We start from the raw sequence: 24,428 nt of genomic DNA on the forward strand, positions 1-24,428 counted from the left end.
CTCCGCTTTGACAATGACCTTCACTTCTCAACCATAATAGGGATTAGAGGAAGTCGAGGACATATGCCATGCAGCAGAGAAAGATGAGAGTTGTCCCGTGACAGAATTATTTAAATGTACTATTCAAAATTCCTTCACGGTGCCAGGCTACAGTAGGATAAGATGAAATACGATACAGTACAAACCCTCTCAGTTATGTCAGGAAAAAGAGCAAGATACTTGTACACACCAAAAGCCTCTTTTATTTATTTTTATTTCACCTTTATTTAACCAGGTAAACCAGTTGAGAACAAGTTCTCATTTACAACTGCGACCTGGCCAAGATAAAGCAAAGCAGTGCGATAAAAACAACAACACAGAGTTACATATGGGGTAAAACAAAACATAAAGTCAAAAATACAACAGAAAATATATATACTGTGTGTGCAAATGTAGCAAGTTATGGAGGTAAGGCAATAAATAGGCTATTGTGCAAAATAATTACAATTAGTATTAACACTGGAATGATAGATGTGCAAGAGATGATGTGCAAATAGAGATACTGGGGTACAAATGAGCAAAATAAATAACAATATAGGGATGAGGTAGTTGGGCGGGCTAATTTCAGATGGGCTGTGTACAGGTGCAGTGATCGGTAAGGTGCTCTGACAACTGATGCTTAAAGTTAGTGAGGGAGATAAGTGTCTCCAGCTTCAGAGATTTTTGCAATTTGTTCCAGTCATTGGCAGCAGAGAACTGGAAGGAATTGCGGCCAAAGGAGGTGTTGGCTTTGGGGATGACCAGTGAGATATACCTGCTGGAGCGCAGACTACGGGTGGGTGTTGCTATGGTGACCAATGAGCTAAGATAAGGCGGGGATTTGCCTAGCAGTGATTTATAGATGGCCTGGAACCAGTGGGTTTGGCGACGAATATGTAGTGAGGACCAGCCAACAAGAGCGTACAGGTCACAGTGGTGGGTATTATATGGGGCTTTGGAGACAAAACGGATGGCACTGTGATAGACTACATCCAATTTGCTGAGTAGAGTGTTGGAGGCTATTTTGTAAATGACATCGCCGAAGTCAAGGATCGGTAGGATAGTCAGTTTTACGAGGGCATGTTTGGCAGCATGAGTGAAGGAGGCTTTGTTGCGAAATAGGAAACCGATTCTAGATTTAACTTTGGATTGGAGATTCTTAATGTGAGTCTGGAAGGAGAGTTTACAGTCTAACCAGACACCTAGATATTTGTAGTTGTCCACATACTCTAGGTCAGACCCGTCGAGAGTAGTGATTCTAGTCGGGTGGGCGGGTGCAAGCAGCGTTCGGTTGAAGAGCATGCATTTAGTTTTACTAGTGTTTAAGAGCAGTTGGAGGCTACTGAAGGAGTGTTGTATGGCATTGAAGCTCGTTTGGAGGTTTGTTAACACAGTGTCCAATGAAGGGCCAGATGTATACAAAATGGTGTCGTCTGCGTAGAGGTGGATCTGAGAGTCACCAGCAGCAAGAGCGACGTCATTGATATACACAGAGAAAAGAGTCGGCCCAAGAATTGAACCCTGTGGCACCCCCATAGAGACTGCCATAGGTCCAGACAACAGGCCCTCCGATTTGACACATTGAACTCTATCTGAGAAGTAGTTGGTGAACCAGGTGAGGCAGTCATTTGAGAAACCAAGGCTATTTAGTCTGCCAATAAGAATGCGGTGGTTGACAGAGTCGAAAGCCTTGGCCAGGTCAATGAAAACGGCTGCACAGTACTGTCTATTATCGATCGCGGTTATAATATCGTTTAGGACCTTGAGCGTGGCTGAAGTGCAAACATGACCAGCTCGGAAACCGGATTGCATAGCGGAGAAGGTACGGTGGGATTCGAAATGGTCGGTGATCTGTTTGTTGACTTGGCTTTCAAAAACTTTTGAAAGGCAGGGCAGGATGGATATGGGTCTGTAACAGTTTGGATCTAGAGTGTCACCCCCTTTGAAGAGGGGGATGACCGCGGCAGCTTTCCAATCTCTGGGGATCTCAGACGTTACGAAAGAGAGGTTGAACAGGCTAGTAATAGGGGTTGCGACAATTTCGGCGGCTAGTTTTGGTGTAGCTTACACTGAATTTAAAGGAATCCACTTTCACTGTTAACAAAAGTATGCTGCACCCACCAAAGCCACAAAAGCGGGAACAGCAAAGTTTGCATTTGCAGTGGGATATCGATTATGGCTACGGTCGGTGTATTCAAGAACTCATATCCTTTGTGAGCTGAATCGCATAATATTTCTTAGGGCCCATGCTATTGATTCATACGAAGGAAGGAAGTCAGTTGAAGTTATTCCTGGGGCCGCATGAAAGACAATACTGCCATGGGTCCTGTTCAATAGTACATTAAACTGAGAGGGGTCACACAATTAATAACATGCGTACACCTTTATTCTCACTTGAATGAAACCTGAGGTCACTGGACCGGGAGCTCAATGCAAATGGAGGAATGAGATCAGCGATAAGGACTATGGATGACCATTGATTTCTGGTGACAAGGGAACAATCAATCGCCATGCACAAGCATCTTCTAAATGAACGGCGCTGTTGGAAATAGATCTGTCTGTTTAAAAATAAAAGAGCAGAACAGAGAGGAACATGCTGACTTGGGACAGTGAAGGACATTGTCTCTCTCTCTGTGACGCGTGTGTCACTTCAGTATGGACTGGGATTGGTGTGATATTGTTTAATGTCAGCTGGATGGGGATAGGGTGTACGTTACTGTAAAATATGCTGATTGGGGACTGGTTACTCTGTGCACGTGTGTGTCAATGTATGTGTGTGTGTATGTGTGTGTGTACGAGTGTGTGTGAGGCAGGATGGGGGTAGGGACGATGAGGGACTGTAAATAACAACAGCCACAGGGTGGTGGCAGGGGGCAAGCATGCCACTCCCCTTCCCTTCTCCACCGACCAACACCGTACCCCCTTATACGTCCCATCCTTAAATGCAGGAGATGGATGATAGGAGTGCAATGTGCTGTTTCTGTAGGAATGACCTTAAAATGTGGTGACTGGCGTTACATAATGGCCGAGTAGGGAGAGGGGGGGGGGAGGGTGTTTATCCTAGCAGGTTGTCCATGGAGTGGTACAAGGACCGGAGGTACTGTATATGACAGGCCCAGTGACGTAAAAGAGTAACAGTCACAGAGAGGGTTAAGAAGGCCAGAAAAGCCAGCATGACCGCTGTAACAGACCCAACACCACTCTCCATAAAAGCTGAGACCAGGCCGTGTTCACTCCCTTCCTCCTATACACACATCTCTCCATCGTCCTCCTCTCCTTTCCCTCTCTCCCGGGGACCAGTGAATTGTATATTCATTACCCAGCATGTCACCTGACCTTGACACCTATTTATCTCTTTCTCCCGGTACAGCAGCTTATGATGGAAGTCATGTTCTCCCCCATATCATGCACTGGCACACACACACACACACACACACACACAGATGGAGAATACACACAGAGAAACACACATATTGACACTTGCACACAGAGAGACACCCAGAATGCAAACATAAAAACATGCACACATGTATGCATGAATGCACGCAAGCACACGCACACATACGCAAACACACACACATACACACACACACACACACACACACACACTGAGGTTGGGGAGGGACTGGCAAGACACTAAGTCACGAAGCAGCAGTCAGTCGGCAGGCAGTGCGGCGCTCACATTGTCCCCTCAGAGGCGAGCATAAACAGATTGATTGGATAGCTCCTGCTGACTCACCCGTTACATTTGCAAGCAGGGGGGTGAGGGGGAGACAAGGGGGGACGTGCTGTGTTCATAAACGACCCTAATCCTGTCCTCCCTCCCAAGCCTCTCCCAGTCAGGCCCAAGGTTATATGAGGGAGTAGCCCACCTGAAGCTGTGTCTAAATGGCGGACAAAGGAGCTCCTAACTCCGTCTCTGATTCTGTCCCGGCGGACATGCAGCCACAAAGAAGAGACTGAGAACCAGACCCACTGAGACTGAATAATTATTAATGTGGTGTCTGAGGCGGTTCTGGCGGTGCTGGAGCCGGGGTGTGTGTGATGCGGCGTTTGTTGTGTACTCTACATTTTTCTGGTCGAAAATGAGCCCAATGTCACCGTGACAGCGCCACACTCCTCTGAGGGCACCGTAGGCCAAGGGGAAACATGATGGATGAGTCGTGCTGCCTCCCTCCAACTTGGCCCAGCGTGCCCACACACACACACACACACACACACACACACACACACACACACACACACACACACACACACACAGCAGAGAGCACAGCACAGGCCTCATTACGACGGCCCTAGCTAATGCCACAAGATCAATGACAGATCCTGCCTGCCTCTCTCTCTCCCTCTCCCTCTCTCCCTTCCTCCTCCTCTCTCGTTCTCTTTTTTCTCTCTCTCTCCACCTCACTTACTGTCCCAGACTCTCTCCTTCTGTTTCTGTCACTCTATCTTTCTCTCGATGGTTCTCTCTCTCTTCCTATAGCTCTCCTACTCTGTCCCCCAGTGTCTCCCTACAGAGCATTCCTTTACCAAGCAATAGTCTCCAATATGTTCCTGCAGCCAACCCAACCCAACCCAACTCAACTCCTCCTCCACCCTGCACCCAACCCCACTTCAGAGCTGAATTTCTCCCTCACCTCCTATGAGTGATATCAAAAATATAAGCTGCCTCTGGTGAGCAGGATGCACATGGCTGAGTGGTCATCCATCACACCCTGCAGTGGCTACATATCCATAATGCTCTAACCGTACATAGCCTGTCCCTTAACCATCACACCCTGCAGTGGCTACATGTCCATGATGCTCTACCCGTACATAGCCTGTCCAATAACCATCACATGCCTGCAGTGGCTACATGTCCATGGTACTCCACCCGTACATAGCCCGTTCCATTACTCAAAGAGTGGTAAAGGACAGTAAAAACAGGTTGTTAAAAGATGAGGGAGGGGTGAGGCGTAAAAGAAAACAACACAGGTGGAAAGAAATGGCAGTGTCCCATAAACTGATGGACTATGGCTCTGCGTGTGTAGTGTTTTTTTGCTGCACAACACACAGAGATACTGGCTATGATGAATTGTAATCAAGCCGAGGCTGAGAGTATTTGGTGGCTACATTCTAAACATTAGGATTAATGGTATTGTAGGGTTAGCTGAGTGAAACATCATTCATGCTTCAGTTCCATTCAAATGACACACAGGGACACTATAATACAACAGACATTTGGGATTTATAAAAATGCATCATTGCTTATTTCTTCCGAATCCAATTATAATAGGTCAGTGAAAAAAAGGATAAACGTACGGTAGATATACTGTATTACTTTAACAGATCTCAATACCGTGCAGCTGAAAGATCTAAAGGTGAACTAATGGTGGCTTTCAAAACCCATGTAGCCTTGCCATTGGCCAGGCATGCTAATGCATTTCAATGATAATGCGTGGCATGATACATCAAAATGTCCGCCCACAAGACAGGACGGGTTAACTGCCTTTTCCCCCTCCTGCACAAATGTTCTGTGAAATCAATTGCAGGAGGTGATTAGCTTGGTGGGAGGATGGTCTGGAAGAGAGGAGGGGAGATAGAAGGAGAGCGACATACTGGTGAGGTTACTGGGTCATTCTGATAGTACAGTGCTAGAATAAACACTCTTCATTAAGCACTAATGCACCCTCGTACTGTATGGTTTCTCCTCAGAGGTAACTGAGACCAGACAAAAACCTAATTACAAAATGGGGCTAACCAGTCAGTCGATGAATAGGCTCCCCAATGCACTCGCATGCACTCCGGGTATAACGGAGCTATTGACATGTCTTCAGATAAAGCGTGCCCAAGACAATCCATCTTCACCAGTGCTGTTACTGTGGGCTATGTGAGCACTCGTTAGCTAGCCTCCTGAAACACAAAACACAGCGCATCTCCAGCCATAAGCAGAGTGCCACTGCCTGCAACATCAGACAGCACTACATTGGGATGCGAGTCCTCAGGGTGAACACTCAATACATTTCCTCTAACAAGGGAAGTAAGAAACCACTGTCTCATCCTGCCATGCTATGTGGGTCGAATATTGAATACGGAGTCATTTCTCCAGTCTAATGTCTTTATAAAGGTCCTGTAAGCAGTGCATTTGGAGGAAAGGATTACGTCTGCAAGGGAGGGAAGTATTTCTCCTTCAGCATGCTGCTGTGCTGTCAAGCACGTCTCCTGCTGGATCTGGTGTCACACCGCTCGGCCAATGACAGAGCAGACGCGGTTGGCCATTGCTCACAGGGCATTTTTGTAAGGTCTTGTCAGTTTGCCCTCCAGTTGACCTGTAACTGATACCCCCCAATCCAGCTGCCTCACTGGCGCCAATCGCTCGCAGGGATGATCTCTGGCTATGGATCCGCTCACATGATCTGCAGATGGATCTTGACACACGATATGTCACCCTTTGATGGGTTTGTTCTCAAAACTGGAGAGGATGTGGAAATCCTAAACGAAGGGACTGCCACTTGATATACTTGTTATACTTTTCTCTACAAAACGGAATCAACTGTACATGTTGTTTTATACATGTACATCAATGTACTTCCTACAACGGGTTGGTCAAAACAAGCATTGTGATTGGTTGAGACGCATTCTAAGCCATATTAAAACAACTTTTAGTACGGGTAAGCCTATGACGCAAAAATGGGCATCTTGTTTTCTGTTCCATCTGAGAAATCCCTGCGCATCCAGTGTCCCAACAGCTCAGTCAGCCAATTCATTAACTTGATCTCCACTGTAAAAAAGCATCTAGACATTATTTCCCCTTGCTTCTAGCCTAACATTTGGTTTGCAACAACGGGGGTTTGCACAAACGTTGCTGTCTGTCTCTCGACATTTGCAACATTGTTTCAATATTGAAATTCGATCTCCACTGTCCTAATGACAATGAATGTGTCAGGACGAGACGGATATCTTTTCTCAGCAAGTCGAAATCATGAATCAGCACAATTTTTATGGATACTGTATATACAAAGAAATGTCAATAGAAAAACAGGTCAAATGAAATGCAGCTACTTTGCTATTATTCTATCTGCATGGTTTGACATGACTGTGTTAGCCGTGGTTGGATAGCTAGCAAGCAAGGGATAAGAGTGTTGCCAGACAGCATGGCAACGGAACATTTAGAACGAACGACTGGGTTGCGTCCATAGATATAGAACAAAAAGACTTAACGACTGGGTCGCGTCTCTGGCAACCTAACCGATAGAATGAATGGCCAGCCGGCTTGGCTAGCAACCATAGATGTGTCGGGACTAGGCCTATATTTTCATTGAGGGATAAAATAGTAGCCTATGAATACATTGATCAAAATAATGTTTTTTTTATTTAATTGGTAACCCTTTGTAGAAAAGCTATTTTATCCTCGAGGTTGTGCAAAACGACTTTTTTAGCACGGCTGTGCTGATCTATGGTACTCAGCTCCGCCTCGTACCTTTAACCGCAGCATAGCCATGCTAAAAAAAAGTTGTTTAGCACACCCTCTCATGCACAATTGCTTTAGTATATGCATGAGCACATAACTGTACGCCCACACAAACACTCTCTGTTACAGGAGTGGGTCGCCGTTCCGGAGCGACCCACTAGGTGTCATCCTCCGACAACCATCCGCGCCTCCTCACTCACAGTCGGGACTAATTATCTTCCTATTGGTGTCACCTGTGGTTATCTGATTCACCTGTGTATTTATGCTCTCACTTCCCTGTGTTCCCTTGCTCAGTTTTCTCTGCTAGTTCCTTGATGTCAAGCATTACGTATCAGTGTCGGATCACGTGACGGAGTTACAGGTACTCGAGAAGTGTTCTCCCTGTGTCATTGTGTTTTTCCAGTCAGTTAGTATTTCGTATTGTTTGCTGTCAGCCTGTTTTTTGGAGACCTATGTGCTCCTCATTTGTTTTCGTGTATAGTCTGTTGTTTTGTATCCTGGCTTTTGGACCACCAGTAAAGATCCTTGTTTCACCATCCTTGCCTACTGCCTACTGTCTATCCTGCACCGCACCTGGGTCACACCTCACACCAACCCTTACAATTCTCATTACAAATCACATATGGATCGCTTCTCAAATGTTTCTGATCAATCACTGGCCAACTGGCTGTGAAAGAGGAGACTTCAAGCAAATCTACTGGGACGTCTCCTGTCTCTCTCTGCACTGTGCGGTGCAGTACACCTTTCCAGCGCTAATGAGCAGCCATCTTCCTTCTCCACAGAGTGAGACGTTCTCTTTCATGCCGCCTGTCAGGAAACACAAGCGATTCATTACCAGTGAAGAAGAAAGTAATCTGACGGTTAAGCCAGCTATTTGAAGACAGAAAACGATGTCCCGTAATCCCTTTCTGAGCAGCCGTAAGCCTTGCCGTTATCACCGCCTTTAAACACATTAACTTAGGCTCTAATTCTGTACATGACACAGCAGCGAGAAGCTATAGAGGCTAGGGGGAAAAAGCATGCTAACTGTTGTCACTATAATTTAATTGGGCAAGAGGAGGAATATGGAGTATCAGTGGATTTTAAACAATCAACATTAGTCTGGAATAGTGAAAACAGCCTTGAAGTGAATGAATTTACATGCTTTAACAAACATCCCCATAACACACTAGGAAGATGCAATCTAAAGAAACACATGATGCACACGCACGCACACACGCACGCACGCACACACACACACACACACACACACACACACACACACACACACACACACACACACACACACACACACACACACACACACACACACTAACACACAGGATTCTCTAGTAATGAGTGAGCAGGTGAAAGAGAGGTAGGCCTTGTTTTACTCATGAGCATCATGGGGGAGGGAGGTAAAGTAGAAACAAGCACCCTCGCACCACGCTACCTCCAGCTGCAGTAGGATCCTTCCATCCACACTGCTGCAGCCCAACGTCCCCTCCCTGAGCAGGAGCTTTTGGTGGCATGAATAACTCATGGACTAAAGGAAACATGGTAAATACTCCACTAACGGCTGGGGCGCCCGAACAGGAAAACGCTGCTGCTGCACCATGTTATAATCAGGTCAGGTTCACTGAAATACAGCAGTAAAAGGTAGCAGTCATACAGGGAACACTCTGAAGCAACACTATAAGACCATGTACTGTTTCATATCCCATCGCCAAACAGGAAGCGCACAAGCATCAATCATGGATAACGTGATTCTATGAAGCTACTAGCTGGACAACAAAGACTTCAATATGGCCTGACCCTGCTGGTGATCTGAAGCGATGGGCGAGGGTCACATTGAAGAGGGAGGACCACAGGAGGAGGGGAGGGGGGATGGAGGGGGAGTGAATCCCACCAGACAGGTCTGCTTGTGCATTCTGTTTGCAGCCAGGAGGTGAGACGATTGGTGTTTGCTGAGACTGCAGATGACTTCTCGGCCCTACACTCAGCCCGGTGCTCCACCACGGCAGGATAGACTTAATTGCCTGATTAGCAAAGGGGCTAGTGACGAGTCGGCTCTTCCACATTGTTCAAGAGTGCATCCAAGAGGAAAGGTTAATAGGGTAAATAGTGTCTTCTCCTCTACACTCTTATAAAAAGGGTTCCAAAAGGGTTCTTCGGCTATCCCCATAGGAGAACCCTTTTTGGTTCCAGGTAGAACCCTTTTGGGTTCCATGTAGAACCTTCAGTGGAAAGGGTTTTACATGGAAACCAAAAGGGTTCTATCTGGAACCAAAAAAGGTTATTCAAAGGGTTCTCCTATGGGGAGAGCCGAAGAACCCTTTTAGGTTCTAGATAGCACCTTTTTTTCTAAGAGTGTACTTAGGGAAAATGTTGGTTTTTTAAATTGGGTCCAGTAACCAAGGAGACGAGGCATGTCCTTATTCTCTCCATGCAATCCATTTAATCATATCTTCGTATTCTATTCTAACCCAATGCCATTTTTTTATTAAATGTATAACATAGCATACAATTGATGGTACAGTAGTTCCCATCGCTGTACTTTTTGAGCTTGGACTAGTCTAGAATACACAGTCATCATTGTCAACTTTAATTATTTTAAGAGCATGATTTTGCAAAAGTTGCTATTCCTCCTCCACAGCAACTCTAGACTCCAGACGGCAAATCATGCCAATGCTAACACTCCAGATTCCCTTTCTGAAATGACACAGACAATAAAGTGATGTGTACTGTTAAATACCTCACATTTAATATAAAAAAGACAAGCCGTGCCCGTCATGTTCTATTTGCTCCCAACTGAACCTTTTCTCCAAACTGAACACATTTTTGAAAAGGAACATTACATTTACATTTCACATTTTAGTCATTTAGCAGACGCTCTTATCCAGAGCGACTTACAGTTAGTGAGTGCATACATTTTCATACATTTCATAATGTCTAAGTATTTTAGTCTAGTGGGTCAAACTACGATGTGGAGCTATTCTATGTTGGGTCTTTTTTCCCATAGTAAAAGCCAACAACCACAGTAAATCAATTCCATAATCCATGAGTGGTTGATTGCTCTAGTCTGATGAGTGGTTGATTGCTCTAGTCTGAACTCCCTCAGCAAACTGTCCAGCACCAGCATGGAATACATTAAATGTGACAGTTTTGACAAAAACACAAAACCATGACAGGCATTTTAAACACAGTCCTAAGCCCAGTGTCTTCTCTGGTGGCATAATGAGCTATAGTTAGCCTGTCAGGCTGCATGAGGACCAAGGTAAAGAATCCTGGAGAGACACAGGAGAGGCAGAAGATGGCTAAACAATGGAGTGAAAATGGTAGCATCTGCAGGAAATGTAACTAGGAGCTTGGTCCATCCGGGAACACGGCAGTAGATGGCATTAATTTGCTACTCCCCAGGGTACTGGAAGCCTCCTCAGACGCAGGAGCACAACCATACCATGAGCCTCACGGTCCCAGGGCAGGAGTGTGTGTGTGTGTGTGTGAGAGAGAGTGTGAATGTGTCTGTGTGTATTTCAGGCATGCAGAATAACAACCCCACATTACATTTTTATCAGAACACAGGCCGTGGTACTGCTGCCATCTCAGTCATGGGTAAACAAAATGTGCCGTCTTTGGAAAGGCAATATCCGAAGCCTTGTAAGGTAAGAATGTAACACTCGTAGGTGTTTGGGCTGTATAATACATTGCTTTTCCTGCACGGCAATCTGCGACATGGTGGATAACATCAAACCATAGAGCTACACATTTGCATGGGCAGTATAGCGCAAAGGCTCCATTTCATCAACAAGTCAAGTCTAACGACTCTGAAAAATAAAGGTGGTGATGCCATCTGTTCTGGAACAGTTTCACGGGAAGGGAAGAAAAAAATAGCATTTTCAGCAGGGAGGGCAATCTACTGTACACTCACCATGGTCTAAGCCATGGGTGCCAAACATACAGTCCATTATTTGTAAAAAAAAATGTATACTAAAATACTAAAACCAAATTGAAACTGTGTAGTTTCTTTACTGTGTCCAGCTCGCTAATATTCACCGAAATGAAAGTTAGACAGTCAGGGAGCATTGAAAATTCAAAAAAACGATGGATAGAGGACTATTTTTTACTAATTCTGATGGTGAGGAAATATAACCAATTTTAAGTGCGGCCCTCCGGACCTCGTTGAAGACCGAATGCGGCCCCCGGTGCAAAATGAGTTTGACACCCCTGGTCTAAGCACCTGAATAAGTGACTTAATCTCCTATACAAACATAAACTTCTTCCATTGAGTGCATCTCGCCTCTTAATTGCAGGCAGCCTAGCGATTGATCAGTGATATCCAGTTTACAAAGTTTTTGCTGTGGTATGAACAGCCAAATGCCTGGCATTGTGGCTCGATAGTTAAACCATCCATCATGATGCCTCTAGTACAAGATAACAGCAAGCCACTACCGTGGGACCGAAATATTGCATTCTACAGTTACTAGTACTGAATAGCAATAAAAGATCTGCAGTCGTAATGACCAATGCATTTATCCTTAGTTAAACATTAATCAGCGTCAGTATACGTGTTTATCATATAAAGCCATTTTCATGATAAAATAATTGCAACCTATCTAAATTACAGGATAAATTAATTACAGACATAAAACAAAAGTATTGAACAATGAAAAAACTTTGGATTTTAAATCCCCCCAAATCAAAAATGGACTTGGACTCAGGTAAGAACACAGATGGTCCACAAGGTGTTGTTGCTACCTACAGGTTACCCATTCCTTCTTCCTACTTTTAAATGCACTAATCAATGGCCTCCAAATTACCCCTGCAAACTCCATCCATCTTTGGATCTTTTGAGGGTGAAGATGAATGCAAGAAGAACAGGAGGCCTCTGCTGATTACTGGCACTGACGCTTGGGGGAGAGCAGCAAGAGGGAAAAGTGAGACAATGGAGCACGCGGGTTCAAAACACCTAATGGAGTGGCCTGCTAGCAGAACTAATAGACTGTTTCAAATTGAAAGGAACAGCGGGCGTCTAAATAGTGAGACGTGGAACATTTCCCCCGTTCACTCAGTTAGCTCCCATTCCACAAAAAGAGAGAGAGAAAAAAAACAACAGGGTTGCCATTGCCTTGTGAAATATGCTTTTGCATCATGGGTTGATATTTAAAAAAAAATATGTAATCAATTTCAGTAATTAAATTACTGCTTAATGTCATATGTGGGAGAAGTATCCCGAGTGGCGCAGTGGTCTAAGGCACTGCATTGCAGTGCTAGCTGTGCCACTAGAGATCCTGGTTCGAATCCAGGCTCTGTTGTAGCGGGCCGCGACCGGGAGACCCATGGGGCGGCGCACAATTGGCCCAGCGTCGTCCAGGGTAGGGGAGGGAATGGCCGGCAGGGGATGTAGCTCAGTTGGTAGAGCATGGCGTTTGCAACGCCAGGGTTGTGGGTTTGATAAAATAATATATGTGCTAACTGTAAGTCGCTCTGGATAAGAGCGTCTGCTAAATGACTAAAATGTAAATGTAAGAAGTCAATCCGTAGTTAGGGCTGTTACAGTGACCGTATTACCGACACACCGGCGGTCACGAGTCATGATGGCAGTCAAATTCCACGTGACTGTTTAGTCACGGTAATTAGGCTTCTCCAAGCTCTGATGCTGCTGATGGTCATTAGTGGCCTACCAAACTTGCTAACTGCCTGGTACTCAGCACTCTATTGTCCCTCTAATAACTCTGACATCAATGCAAATGTGATCCAAAATCTAATCAACCACTTCATTAGAGCGTATGAGCTCATGTTGCGCAACATTTCTATAGGCTATGCAATTGCCTGAGAAAATAATGGCCTCTATTAAAAAGAGAATGATCACATCAGCTTTCTATAGGCTAGGCCTACTATATTTATTTCTCAACTTTCCTAGTCTTAAGCACATTGTTTCTCTTTACAACAAGATGGAATGAAAATTAATCACTGGAATAGCATCATCCATTCGCTATTTAAGTGAATATATTTTCCCCTGCCCATGTTTTGAGACAGGTGCATGATAATGCTGCATTCTAAATCAAAACAAATTTCACATATATATTATTTACTATATACAAAGACAAGATTAAATCAAGAATAGTCTGATGGGTGACAATATTAGCCTCTCAATTGTGATTTATATATTTGCTGCCGGGAAATTCGAGGCATTATCAAGTGCTTGTCAAATTGTGAATGAGAGACTGATGAAGTGTGTACAGCCTGCGCAAAAAATAAAGCAGAGCTCATGCCTTTCATGTGACTTTTTTCAAATCATCATTAGAGTCACATCATGCAGCATTAGAATGTATTAAAAACCGAAACATATAGCCCAACGTTTGTCTCACTACTAAACTGGCCAAATAACTTCTTAAAATTAAGCACATTCATCCGCTTTACAACGGGTGTAGAGCCTAACTGGCATACATATGCAGCGCGTGGGTTTTACATTTGGGGAAGATGATTTTCACCATAAAAATGCAACTTTAAAATAAAGCATTACATGCATAATCGCATTTGAGTCCCTTTTAAGAATGATGGTTTCCCTGCTAATGGAATATTCACAATTATAGCCTACTGCCGTGTGCACATTGCTGCGCTTATAATGTGAATAAATAGCCTAATAGTTTATCAACATTTTAAGCTAAACGTTCTGATCTGTTGCGTCAGCCTCATTACTTAAAAAAGTTTTTTTGATGCTAGTGGTATTCTTTTTTTTTTTTTTTGCATTTTCATTGTTGGATGTAAAAAACTGTAAAAACACCAGGAAATCAGCTCCAAGTAATTTTAATTTGGGAAATCTGTTCCCAAGTATTTCCACGCATAATAATGATCATATACAGTGGCTTCCGAAAGTATTCACCCCCATTGGCATTTTTTCCCTATTTTGTAGCCTTACAACCTGGAATTAAAATGGATTTTTTGGGGGTGCCTACCACTTTGAAGATGCAAAATATTTTTTATTGTGAAACAAACAAGAAATAAGACAAAAAAATTGAAAACTTCAGCGTGCATACCTATTCACCCCCCCAAAGTCAATACTTTGTAGAGCCACCTTTTGCAGCAATTACAGCTGCAAGTCTCTTGGGGTATGTCTCTATAAGCTTGGCACATTTAGCCACTGGGATTGTTGCCCGTTCTTCAAGGCAAAACTGCTCCAGCTCCATCAAGTTGGATGGGTTCTGCTGGTGTACAGCAATCTTTAAGTCATACCACAGATTCTCAATTGGATTGAGGTCTGGGCTTTGACTAGGCCATTCCAAGACATTTAAATGTTTCCCATTAAACCACTCGAGTGTTGCTTTAGCAGTATGCTTAGGGTCATTTTCCTGCTGGAAGGTGAACCTCTGTCCCAGTCTCACATCTCTGGAAGATTGAAACAGGTTTCCCTCAAGAATTTCCCTGTATTTAGCACCATCTATCATTCCTTCAATTCTGACCAGTTTCCCAGTCCCTGCCGATGAAAAACGTAGCCACAGCATGATGCTGCCACAACCATGCTTTACTCTGGGGATGGTGTTCTCGGGGTGATGAGAGGTGTTGGGTTTGCCCCAGACATAGCGTTTTCCTTGATGGCCAAAAAGCTCAATTTTAGTTTCATCTGACCAGAGTACCTTCTTCCATATGTTTGGGGAGTCTCCAACATGGCTTTTGTCGAACAACCAAACGTGTTTGCTTATTTTCTTCTTTAAGCAATGGCTTTTTTTCTGGCCACTCTTCCGTAAAGCCCATCTCTGTGGAGTGTACGGCTTAAAGTGGTCCTATGGACAGATACTCCAATCTCCGCTGTGGAGCTTTGCAGCTCCTTCAGGGTTATCGTTGGTCTATTTGTTGCCTCTCTGATTAATGCCCTCCTTGCCTGGTCCATGAGTGTTGGTGGGCGGCCCTCTCTTGGCAGGTTTGTTGTGGTGCCATATTCTTTCACAATTTTAATAATGGATTTAATGGTGCTCCGTGGGATGTTCAAAGTTTCTGATATTTTTTTATAACCCAACCCTGATCTGTACTTCTCCACAACTGTCCCTGACCTGTTTGGAGAGCTCCTTGGTCTTCATGGTGCCGCTTGCTTGGTGGTGCCCCTTACTTAGTGGTGTTGCAGACTCTTGGGCCTTTCAGAACAGGTTAATATATACTGAGATCATGTGACAGATCATGTGAGACTTAGATTGCACACAGGTGGACTTTATTTAACTAATTTTGTGACTTTTGAAGGTAATTGGTTGCACCAGATCTTATTTAGGGGCTTCATAGCAAAGGGGGTGAATACATATGCACGCACCACTTTTCCGTTATTATTTTTTGAATTCTTTGAAACAAGTAATTTTTTTCATTTCACTTCACCAATTTGGACTATTTTGTGCATGTCCATTACATGAAATCCAAATAAAAATCCATTTAAATTACAGGTTGAAATGCAACAAAATAGGAAAAACAACAAGGGGGATGAATACTTTTGCAAGGCACTGTATTTTTTATGCAATATCGGTAGATATTTTACAAATAGGGAGTTCAGGATCCCCGTAAGACATCATAGTAAAATGGAGGAATGTATTGCAACAGAAAATAGCAAAATGGCATTATACTGGAAAGATGAGTTCATCTCTGGACATCGGAGGGTTGGAGCTAAGATCAGAATGGATGGTGAATGGCCGCTGTGGGTGAAAATCCGGCACTTGCAGAAAGAGGAAATTAGGAATATATGTACAATTACCGTACGTGTGTGAAAATAGCTGCAAGTAGCAGTAGAAGTATTGTTGTCCGTTAGTTTACTCCAATCAGGGTAGGGATGGTAGGGTAGGGGGAAAAAGTATAGAGAAAAAAATATTGAACAGTAACAGGCAATAAAAATGATGCAAACAATTACATTGATAGAACCCACAATCTACAGTGCCTTGCAAAAGTATTCATCCCCCTTGGCGTTTTTCCTATTTTGTTGCATTACAACCTGTAATTTAAATGGATTTTTATTTGGATTTCATGTAATGGACATACACAAAATAGTGAAATGAAAAAGATTACTTGTTTCAAAAAAAGCGGCACCATGAAGACCAAGGAGCTCTCCAAACAGGTCAGGGACGAAGTTGTGGAGAAGTACAGATCAGGGTTGGGTTATAAAACAATATCTGAAACATTGAACATCCCACGGAGTACCATTAAATCCATTATTAAAAAATGGAAAGAATATGGCACCACAACAAACCTGCCAAGAGCGGGCCGCCCACCAACAATCACGGACCAGGCAAGGAGGGCATTAATCAGAGAGGCAACAAAGAGAGCAAAGATAACCCTGTCCATAGGACCACTTTAAGCCGTACACTCCACAGAGCTGGGCTTTACGGAAGAGTGTCCAGAAAAAAGCCATTGCTTAAAGAAAGAAATAAGCAAACACGTTTGGTGTTCGCCAAAAGCCATGTGGGAGACTCCCCAAACATATGGAAGAAGGTACTCTGGTCAGATGAGACTAAAATTGAGCTTTTTGGCCATCAAGTAAAACGCTATGTCTGGCGCAAACCCAACACCTCTCATCACCACGAGAACACCATCCCCACAGTGAAGCAAGGTGGTGGCAGCACCATGCTGTCGGGATGTTTTTCATCGGCAGGGACTGGGAAACTGGTCAGAATTGAAGGAATGATGGATGGCGCTAAATACAGGGAAATTCTTGAGGGAAACCTGTTTCAGTCTTCCAGAGATGTGAAACTGGGACGAGGTTCACCTTCCAGCAGGACAATGACGCTAAGTATACTGCTAAAGCAACACTTGAGTGGTTTAAGGGGAAACATTTAAATGTCTTGGAATGGCCTAGTCAAAGCCCAGACCTCAATCCAATTGAGAATCTGTGGTATGACTTAAATATTGCTGTACACCAGCAGAACCCATCTAACTTGAAGGTATGAATAGGTATGCACGCTCAAGTTTTCTGTTTTTCTATTCACACCCACAAAAACAATTTTAATTCCAGGTGGTAAGGCAACAAAATAGGAAAAATGCCAATGGGGTTGAATACTTTCGCAAGCCACTTTATCTGCAATATTAAAACATCATACCAGGCCTTTGGTGAGGTGAATCAACGCAAGGCAGCACCATGCCCTTTGTATTTCAGGGCAGAAAACATCAGCATTTGTCTTGTCATTTGTTCACCCTCAGATCTCTTAGACCAATCAAAGAGACCCTCATGAAACTGTTTATGTTCACTAGCTCATACCGCAAAGCTTTCCTGAAAAGAAGCAATAATTGTCCTTGCTCTATTAACTTCATGGTTATTTACATGGTTATTTACCCCAGAAAATAGTGCAGAAATCCTAACTTTTGCTCGTAAATGTCCATGAAGGCAGAGATTAGAGAAAGCCGCAGGGCACTCTTCTGTTTGAACCCCGTTTATGAACCTAAAATGGAATGTCTGAAATGCTTGATAGATAACATTGAAAGAAGAGCTTGGTGTTCAAGAATGAACGTAGCCTACTGTACTATGCATGTGGCTTGATTTAACTTGAATCTGAGCCTCTCCAGAACATCTGTCAAAAGTTAGCCGTAAAGTGAAATACGCAGTTCCTGTTCATGTGTTCCAAAATAATCTGGAAGTCATTTTGTCAGTGAAGGTTAAAAAGCGGCTGAGATTTATAGGTCAGAAAACAACACAAACCCAGTTCTGTCCAGACGTTTGTGGCCCATGTCAATGCTACATAATATTTAAAACAAAAATATACTGTATTTTGAGTCAGAGCTCTTGAAAAGACATTGATCAATGGTGAAATTGATGTCCAACATCAAGTTAGTGTATTGATGCAAATAAGATGAAGATGAGAGACACTGGGAGTTAAAATAGGCAGGATTTAGAAAAAGAGAGAGGAAATCTGTCATGCACAATTTCATCTCACCAGAATGACCTTTCCTTGTACCGAGGATGTCTTTGACTGTTAAAAATACACACAGTGGATATATTCCACAGAGAGAGCAAGAACAGGTATAAAACAGGCACTATTTCACCTAAAGTCTATCTCATTCAAAACACAGAACTAGGGCCGGGGTTCAATCAGATCGAAGACTAACCAGCATTTACCAGTGCAGGCCGGATCCACATAGCTGATGTTTTGATGTTTTCAGGTGTAACTGAGGTATGAGCTGACAGATCGGGGAGCGGCTGCTCTTGTGTCACAAACCACTCTCTTCCTTATTATCCCTACTGCATTAGAAGTTCAAAATGGCGCTAGAAAGTGTAGGCTCTATCTATGTTAGAAATAATGACTGATAAAAATGTCAAACCATTGATGTTAGACTAATGCATGTTTTCATGTTAATTTGAACGTGGGGATTTATGCCTACAAGTCTAATTTGAGTGTTCAAACGTGTAAAGCGGCTGCATGAACTTCTAACGCGGCTGCATGGGAATTGTCGGATTATAGTCGGGTGTGGTTTCATTGCATCCAATGGCAGTGATCTGCAATAGTCTTAACTGGCCTTAACGCACGAAGCTGCTTGTGGATTTGACAGCTCTAATACAGTTCCACCTCTGACACTGCCAAAACAACCACTATGCGAATGTCAGCTAAAGCGGATTTGATTGAATCAGGCCATAGGCTTGCTCTGGACGGAAAAACCTTCCTAAAAGCACCTCAATCAATGAAACAAGGTTCTTTCAGCAGAAAAAATTTAAAAGCATATTAGCCAGAAAAAACACGTTGTTATCTAAGGTCATAGGAATCAAGTAACACATAACTAATCTGGAAAAACTGCTAGGAAAGCAAATCAGTGTTAGTTAGCGATATGGGTGTATAGTTCTAGTAGTGGCAGTTAGACCTTTGTGCTCGAACATCGTCTCATTAGGCTGATCATTAGATGTGTGCTCACATGTCTTCTAAAAGGTTATTCTATCCTTTGTGTATCTCTGCAACCTATTGCTTGAAATATTTGGATTTACTATTATTAATGTTTTGCCAAAGGAAAATAAAGCTTTGGAGGGAAATCATATCTGTTCTCTCTTTGCTCTTGATGCCAAAATGCTGACCAAGGTGGAAGTCATTCATAGTGTGCATTCTGTTTGTATTTCGGCGAGTTCCAACAGGATTAATAAGTCAAATGATCAAGATTGTGTCCTCCCTCAAACACCACAAGAATGTCCAAAGCACTGTCCAGCCAAGAGTCCAGGCCAAGTATGTTAAATACCATGTGATTTTTGTCCCACAAAGCGAAACTGCCAAGTGAAACCCTACCCTAAAAACCAAAACAATTTCCAAGTAGAAAATGTAGGCTATAGGGAAAATGAATGTCAAGTCATGTTGATGAAAAGCAATATCTAGGGCTGAAGCGTTACAGATTGAGCAATGTAAAGAAATGTAAAGTCGGGTAAAATGTAAAGGTAATTTCCGATTGAACCGACATATGCAGCGTTTAAGTGAATGCAGTCTCCGCTAACCCGGGAACATTGTCTTTAAATTTCAATCCCGCTGTAACGTTGAACTTCTGCGATACGGATTGAATACAGCCCCTAGTCTATGAATACTGACTAAATATGAAATAACAAGAACTACAGCCTTAACGCTTTCTATGGTAATCTGATTTTTTTTAAATGGCTGTGTGTTTGTATGAGTGTGAGATGGGGGGGGGGTTAGTGTGTGTGGGAGTGTGATTCAGGGGCAAACACATCGAGATGTCACTTCATAACCTCTGGCACTGGAGGCTCCTGTCATCTCCACATTTGAGAGATCCTTTGTCCAACCCTGGAGACTTGCTAAATATAGAATGGGAACAGAAACCCATTTTAAACCTAGTAGCTCTTAGCATCTATCTCCATACATAACGGATCAGATGAACGATGATTAGACTTGAGGATGTAACTCAAATTCCCTCTGCCAGTGTCATAGCGCAGCATAGATGCAAGACTGCTAAATATCATAGCGGTCAAAGTGGATAAGCTCCATTTGAAATGAGGGCATTTGGGGGTTGGAAATGGATAACTCCAACGGAAGGGCTTCTCATTTTTTCCCATTACATTTCTGTCAAATGAATTACAATCTGTTATTACTTCCCGGACAGTCATTTAACATTTTCCATTCAATATCATCTATTGCTGAGGGAAGGACAGGCAGGCAATCCATCATTAAGCTCCACTACTTTGGTTTGGTTACTCTGGTTCTACTTCCAGCAGTTTTACAGGCCTTACCACATTATTTGACCTTCTACTATACTGTTCATTTTGTAATGTAAGCCTTGATAAAGGCAGTTAAGGAATTCTGTGGTGTTTAATTGTGGTACTTATCTATAATGTGAACACTGGATATTACATCTCCCACAGATATTAAATTAAGGATGTCTCAGGACTTCCAAGGCCAAAGACAAATTAAATGGAAATAAGCTCTATTAATTACTATTGATCATTCCATAATAAAATAAGCTCTTCTCTCTTAGCTCAGCCTCTGTGTTGGTCTGTTCATTACTATAAGGGAAATGTCCTTCAACCTGGTTTGCCATTATGAAAGACTGCACAGGGGGATATGTTACCACTACATGTGTGCCATCTGACTATCACATCAGCACTACACTAATCTGCCAATACAAACAATAATACACTACATGAGAAAAAGTATGTGGACACCTGCTCGTCGAACATCTCATTCCAAAATCATGGGCATTAATGGAGTTGGTCCCCCTTTGCTGCTGTAACAGAAAGCTTTCCACTAGATGTTGGAACTTTGCTGCGGGGACTTGCTTCCATTTAGCCACAAGAGCATTAGTGAGGTCGGGCACTGATGTTGGGTGATTAGGCCTGGCTTGCAGTCGACGTTCCAATTCATCCCAAAGGTGTTCGATGGGGTTAAGGTCAGGACTCTGTGCAGGCCAGTCAAGTTCTTCCACACTGATTTCGACAAACCATTTCTGTATGCACCTCACTTTGTGCACGGGGGCATTGTCATGCTGAAACAGGAAAGGGCCTTCCCCAAACTGTTGCCACAAAGTTGTAAGCACAGAATCGTCTAGAATGTCATTGTATGATGTGGCGTTAAGATTTCCCTTCACTGGAACTAACGGGCCTAGCCCGAACTATGAAAAACAGCCCCAGACCATTATTCCTCCAACATCAAACTTTACAGTTGGCACTTGCATTGGGGCAGGTAGCGTTCTCCTGGCATCCGCCAATCCCAGATTTGTCCGTCGGACTGCCATGATTCATCACTCCAGAGACCACGTTTAGACTGCTACGGGTCCAATGGCGACAAACTTTACACCACTCCAGCCGACGCTTGGCATTGTGCTTGGTGATCTTAGGCTTGTGTGCGGCTGCTTGGCCATGGAAACCCATTTCATGATGCTCCCAACAAACAGTTGCTGTGCTGACGTTGCTTCCAGAGGCAGTTTGGAACTCGGTAGTGAGTGTTGCAACCGAGGGTCTGATGATTTTTACGTGCTACGTGCTTCAGCACTCGGCAGTCGCGTTCTGTGAGCTAGAGTGGCCTACCACTTCGCGGCTAAGCCGTTGTTGCTCCTAGATGTTTCCACTTCACAATAACAGCACTTACAGTTGACCCGGGCAGCTCTAGCAGGGCAGAAATTTGACGAACTGACTTGTTGGAAAGGTTGCATCATATGACGGTGCCACGTTGAAAGTCACTGAGCTCTTCAGTAAGGCCATTCTACTGCCAATGTTCGTCTATTGAGATTACATGGCTGTGTGCTCGATTTTATACACCTGTCAGCAACGGGTGTGGCTGAAATAGCCGAATCCACTAATTTGAAGGGGTGTCCACATACCTTTGTATATATAGTGTAACAATTCCATCATACTCAACATCACCACCACCAAAACTACCACACCATCACCATCATCGTCATCATCACCATCATCATCACCATCATCACCATCATCATCACCACCATCATCACCACTACCATCATCATCACCACCATCATCCCCATCATCATCACCACCAGCTAACAAAATGAATAGCTGATAATACAGTTCACTAGAGCTATTATTGCATGTCTAAACTGTCAACCCAGTGATCCCCAGCCTATAAGCTATGGAAAATGAACACAGTGGTTATATGATGATCCTCATTATCCCAGTGATAGAGGTGCTTAAAGTGCTATGGCGTGTCCCATCCTCAGTCCAACTACTTAAGCCAGTCAATGGACGGCAACCCACATAATTTGTCTGCCTCACTCACAGGCCTATCCTTGCAGGGCAGGCTACTGAGACCTCATTCAGGCATAGCTACTTTGATATTCAGGCGTAGCTACTTTGAACATGTAATGCTCTAGCTATGGTATTTGCTGAATTTATAGAAACCTCACAGTGCAATTTAGACATTGTGAAGTTACTGCAAGAATTGTGGAAGTTGTATTGAATTTGGACAAAAGAAGACATTAGGGCCAAACTTAACATCCAAATATATTGCCAGAGGTCATGCATTTAATGTGCTATTGCAAAGAACATATATAGTCTATTACAGGTCTAAGTTTGCTGGACACATTAGGCTACACACAAAAGGCTATAGCCAACAAACTGTCATCAGACAAAACAATTGTTCTGAAATGCACCATCACAACCACGGACAGAATTGTTGGAATTTAACCAAAGGAGACAAGCCCGAGAGTATTCAACGTTTGCTTTGCACAACTCTCACGAGCTCTGACCCCGGCACACGCGGGCACGCGATATCCAGCTTCCTCAAGCCTCTCAGGGCACCAGCAGAGCCGCTCGCTCACCACCCGCCATGATCTATTAAAATATATATTTTTGAAATCGGTGTCACAGCACATTAGTTTGTGATTCGAATTATAGGTGGTGTGCCCTGTCTTTGTGCTTTCTGCTAAGAAGCAGTTGTATTTAATCTGTCATTAACAGACAATGGACAATAGCCTACAATACACTACAGTCTTTGTCCAGCACCAGTCAAGTGGGTGCCTGAAGTGCAGCCTTTGTACAGTGATCATAACACATCTGCTTTCAATTCACATTGTAAGAGTTCTTTTTTTTTAACGAGGTGAACTTTTTTCTTCTTAACACAAATGTTTCACTTGAATTAGCCTACTTATCGCAATTAAATCTCACCTCATTCACTATTTATTTTACATTTTAAAATGGCACATTTGTCAAAGTGATCTAGGCTATTCAAAAAGAACGTGAGATACATATTATGAATAGCTTATGTTACATCATTTGTAGGCTAATTTCGATATAATTCTGGATACAATTACGCACAATAGAGCGCTGTTAAACTATGGTGCATTTTTGTGAACAATACAAATTGATATAACGGCTCGATATAAATCATAATATTTGTTACACACAAAAAAAACCGATTACATATTTTATTATGTCATTGATAATCTCCTATTAAATAACGAAATATTTGCATACGAATGGGAACTCACTTACCCAGAAACAAAGAGCGAAACCTTGCAGACATCACCGCACCCGACACAACTGGATTCCCATGCAACGAAGCTGGAAACAACAATTCCGCTGCCTTAAAAATCACGCGGGTGACCCAAGTGTACAGTCACAATGAAGCAGCACATCAGAAATAGGAGAGAGAAATTAAATATAATCTACAATGAGCAGGGAACCGAAGACATCATATATTAAACACTATAAATATCAATGCCTCTCTTCACTAAATAATGCAGCTCTTTCTTATCGTAATTTTCACCATAATCGGCCGCGCGTCAAATCAAAGTTCCCTTTCTTTCTGTGTCGTTTGGGACGCGAGAGCCTCAGGTTCCCTCTGTCTCCGTGGCTCTGAGTGGTCTCCTCCTTTCCTTCCTATACCGATTTCTGCTGCACTAGAATGTGAGCGGCAGAATCCCAATAGGTGGATGTTGCTGCATGCTGGATGGAGACCTCTAGAGTCTGAAGCGCTCACATCGACTCCTATGACCACAAAGGCATCTTGGGCTGGTCTGGCTGTGGGGTAGGCTACTTGATGGCCACTTCCTTAGCAGCGCAACAAAAGGGTAA

At 43.3% G+C, this 24,428-nt stretch overlaps 1 protein-coding gene across 1 annotated transcript in view; it reads right to left on the reverse strand.

Moving 5' to 3' along the window:
* Positions 1-23,877, reverse strand: part of LOC311101322 (CXADR-like membrane protein) — a gene marked incomplete at its 5' end in the record, with an annotated part of 98,983 nt that extends 75,106 nt beyond the window's left edge. Inside the window, one exon of the mRNA XM_084142449.1 lies at positions 23,847-23,877. Within this exon, the coding sequence (XP_083998575.1) occupies positions 23,847-23,877 (31 nt within the window). The remainder of the gene's footprint in view (positions 1-23,846) is intronic.
* Between the last annotated feature and the right edge of the window lie 551 nt (positions 23,878-24,428).

This window comes from Coregonus lavaretus (genome assembly GCF_964263955.1).
Source record: "Coregonus lavaretus genome assembly, chromosome: 26".
NCBI classification, from domain to species: domain Eukaryota; kingdom Metazoa; phylum Chordata; class Actinopteri; order Salmoniformes; family Salmonidae; genus Coregonus; species Coregonus lavaretus.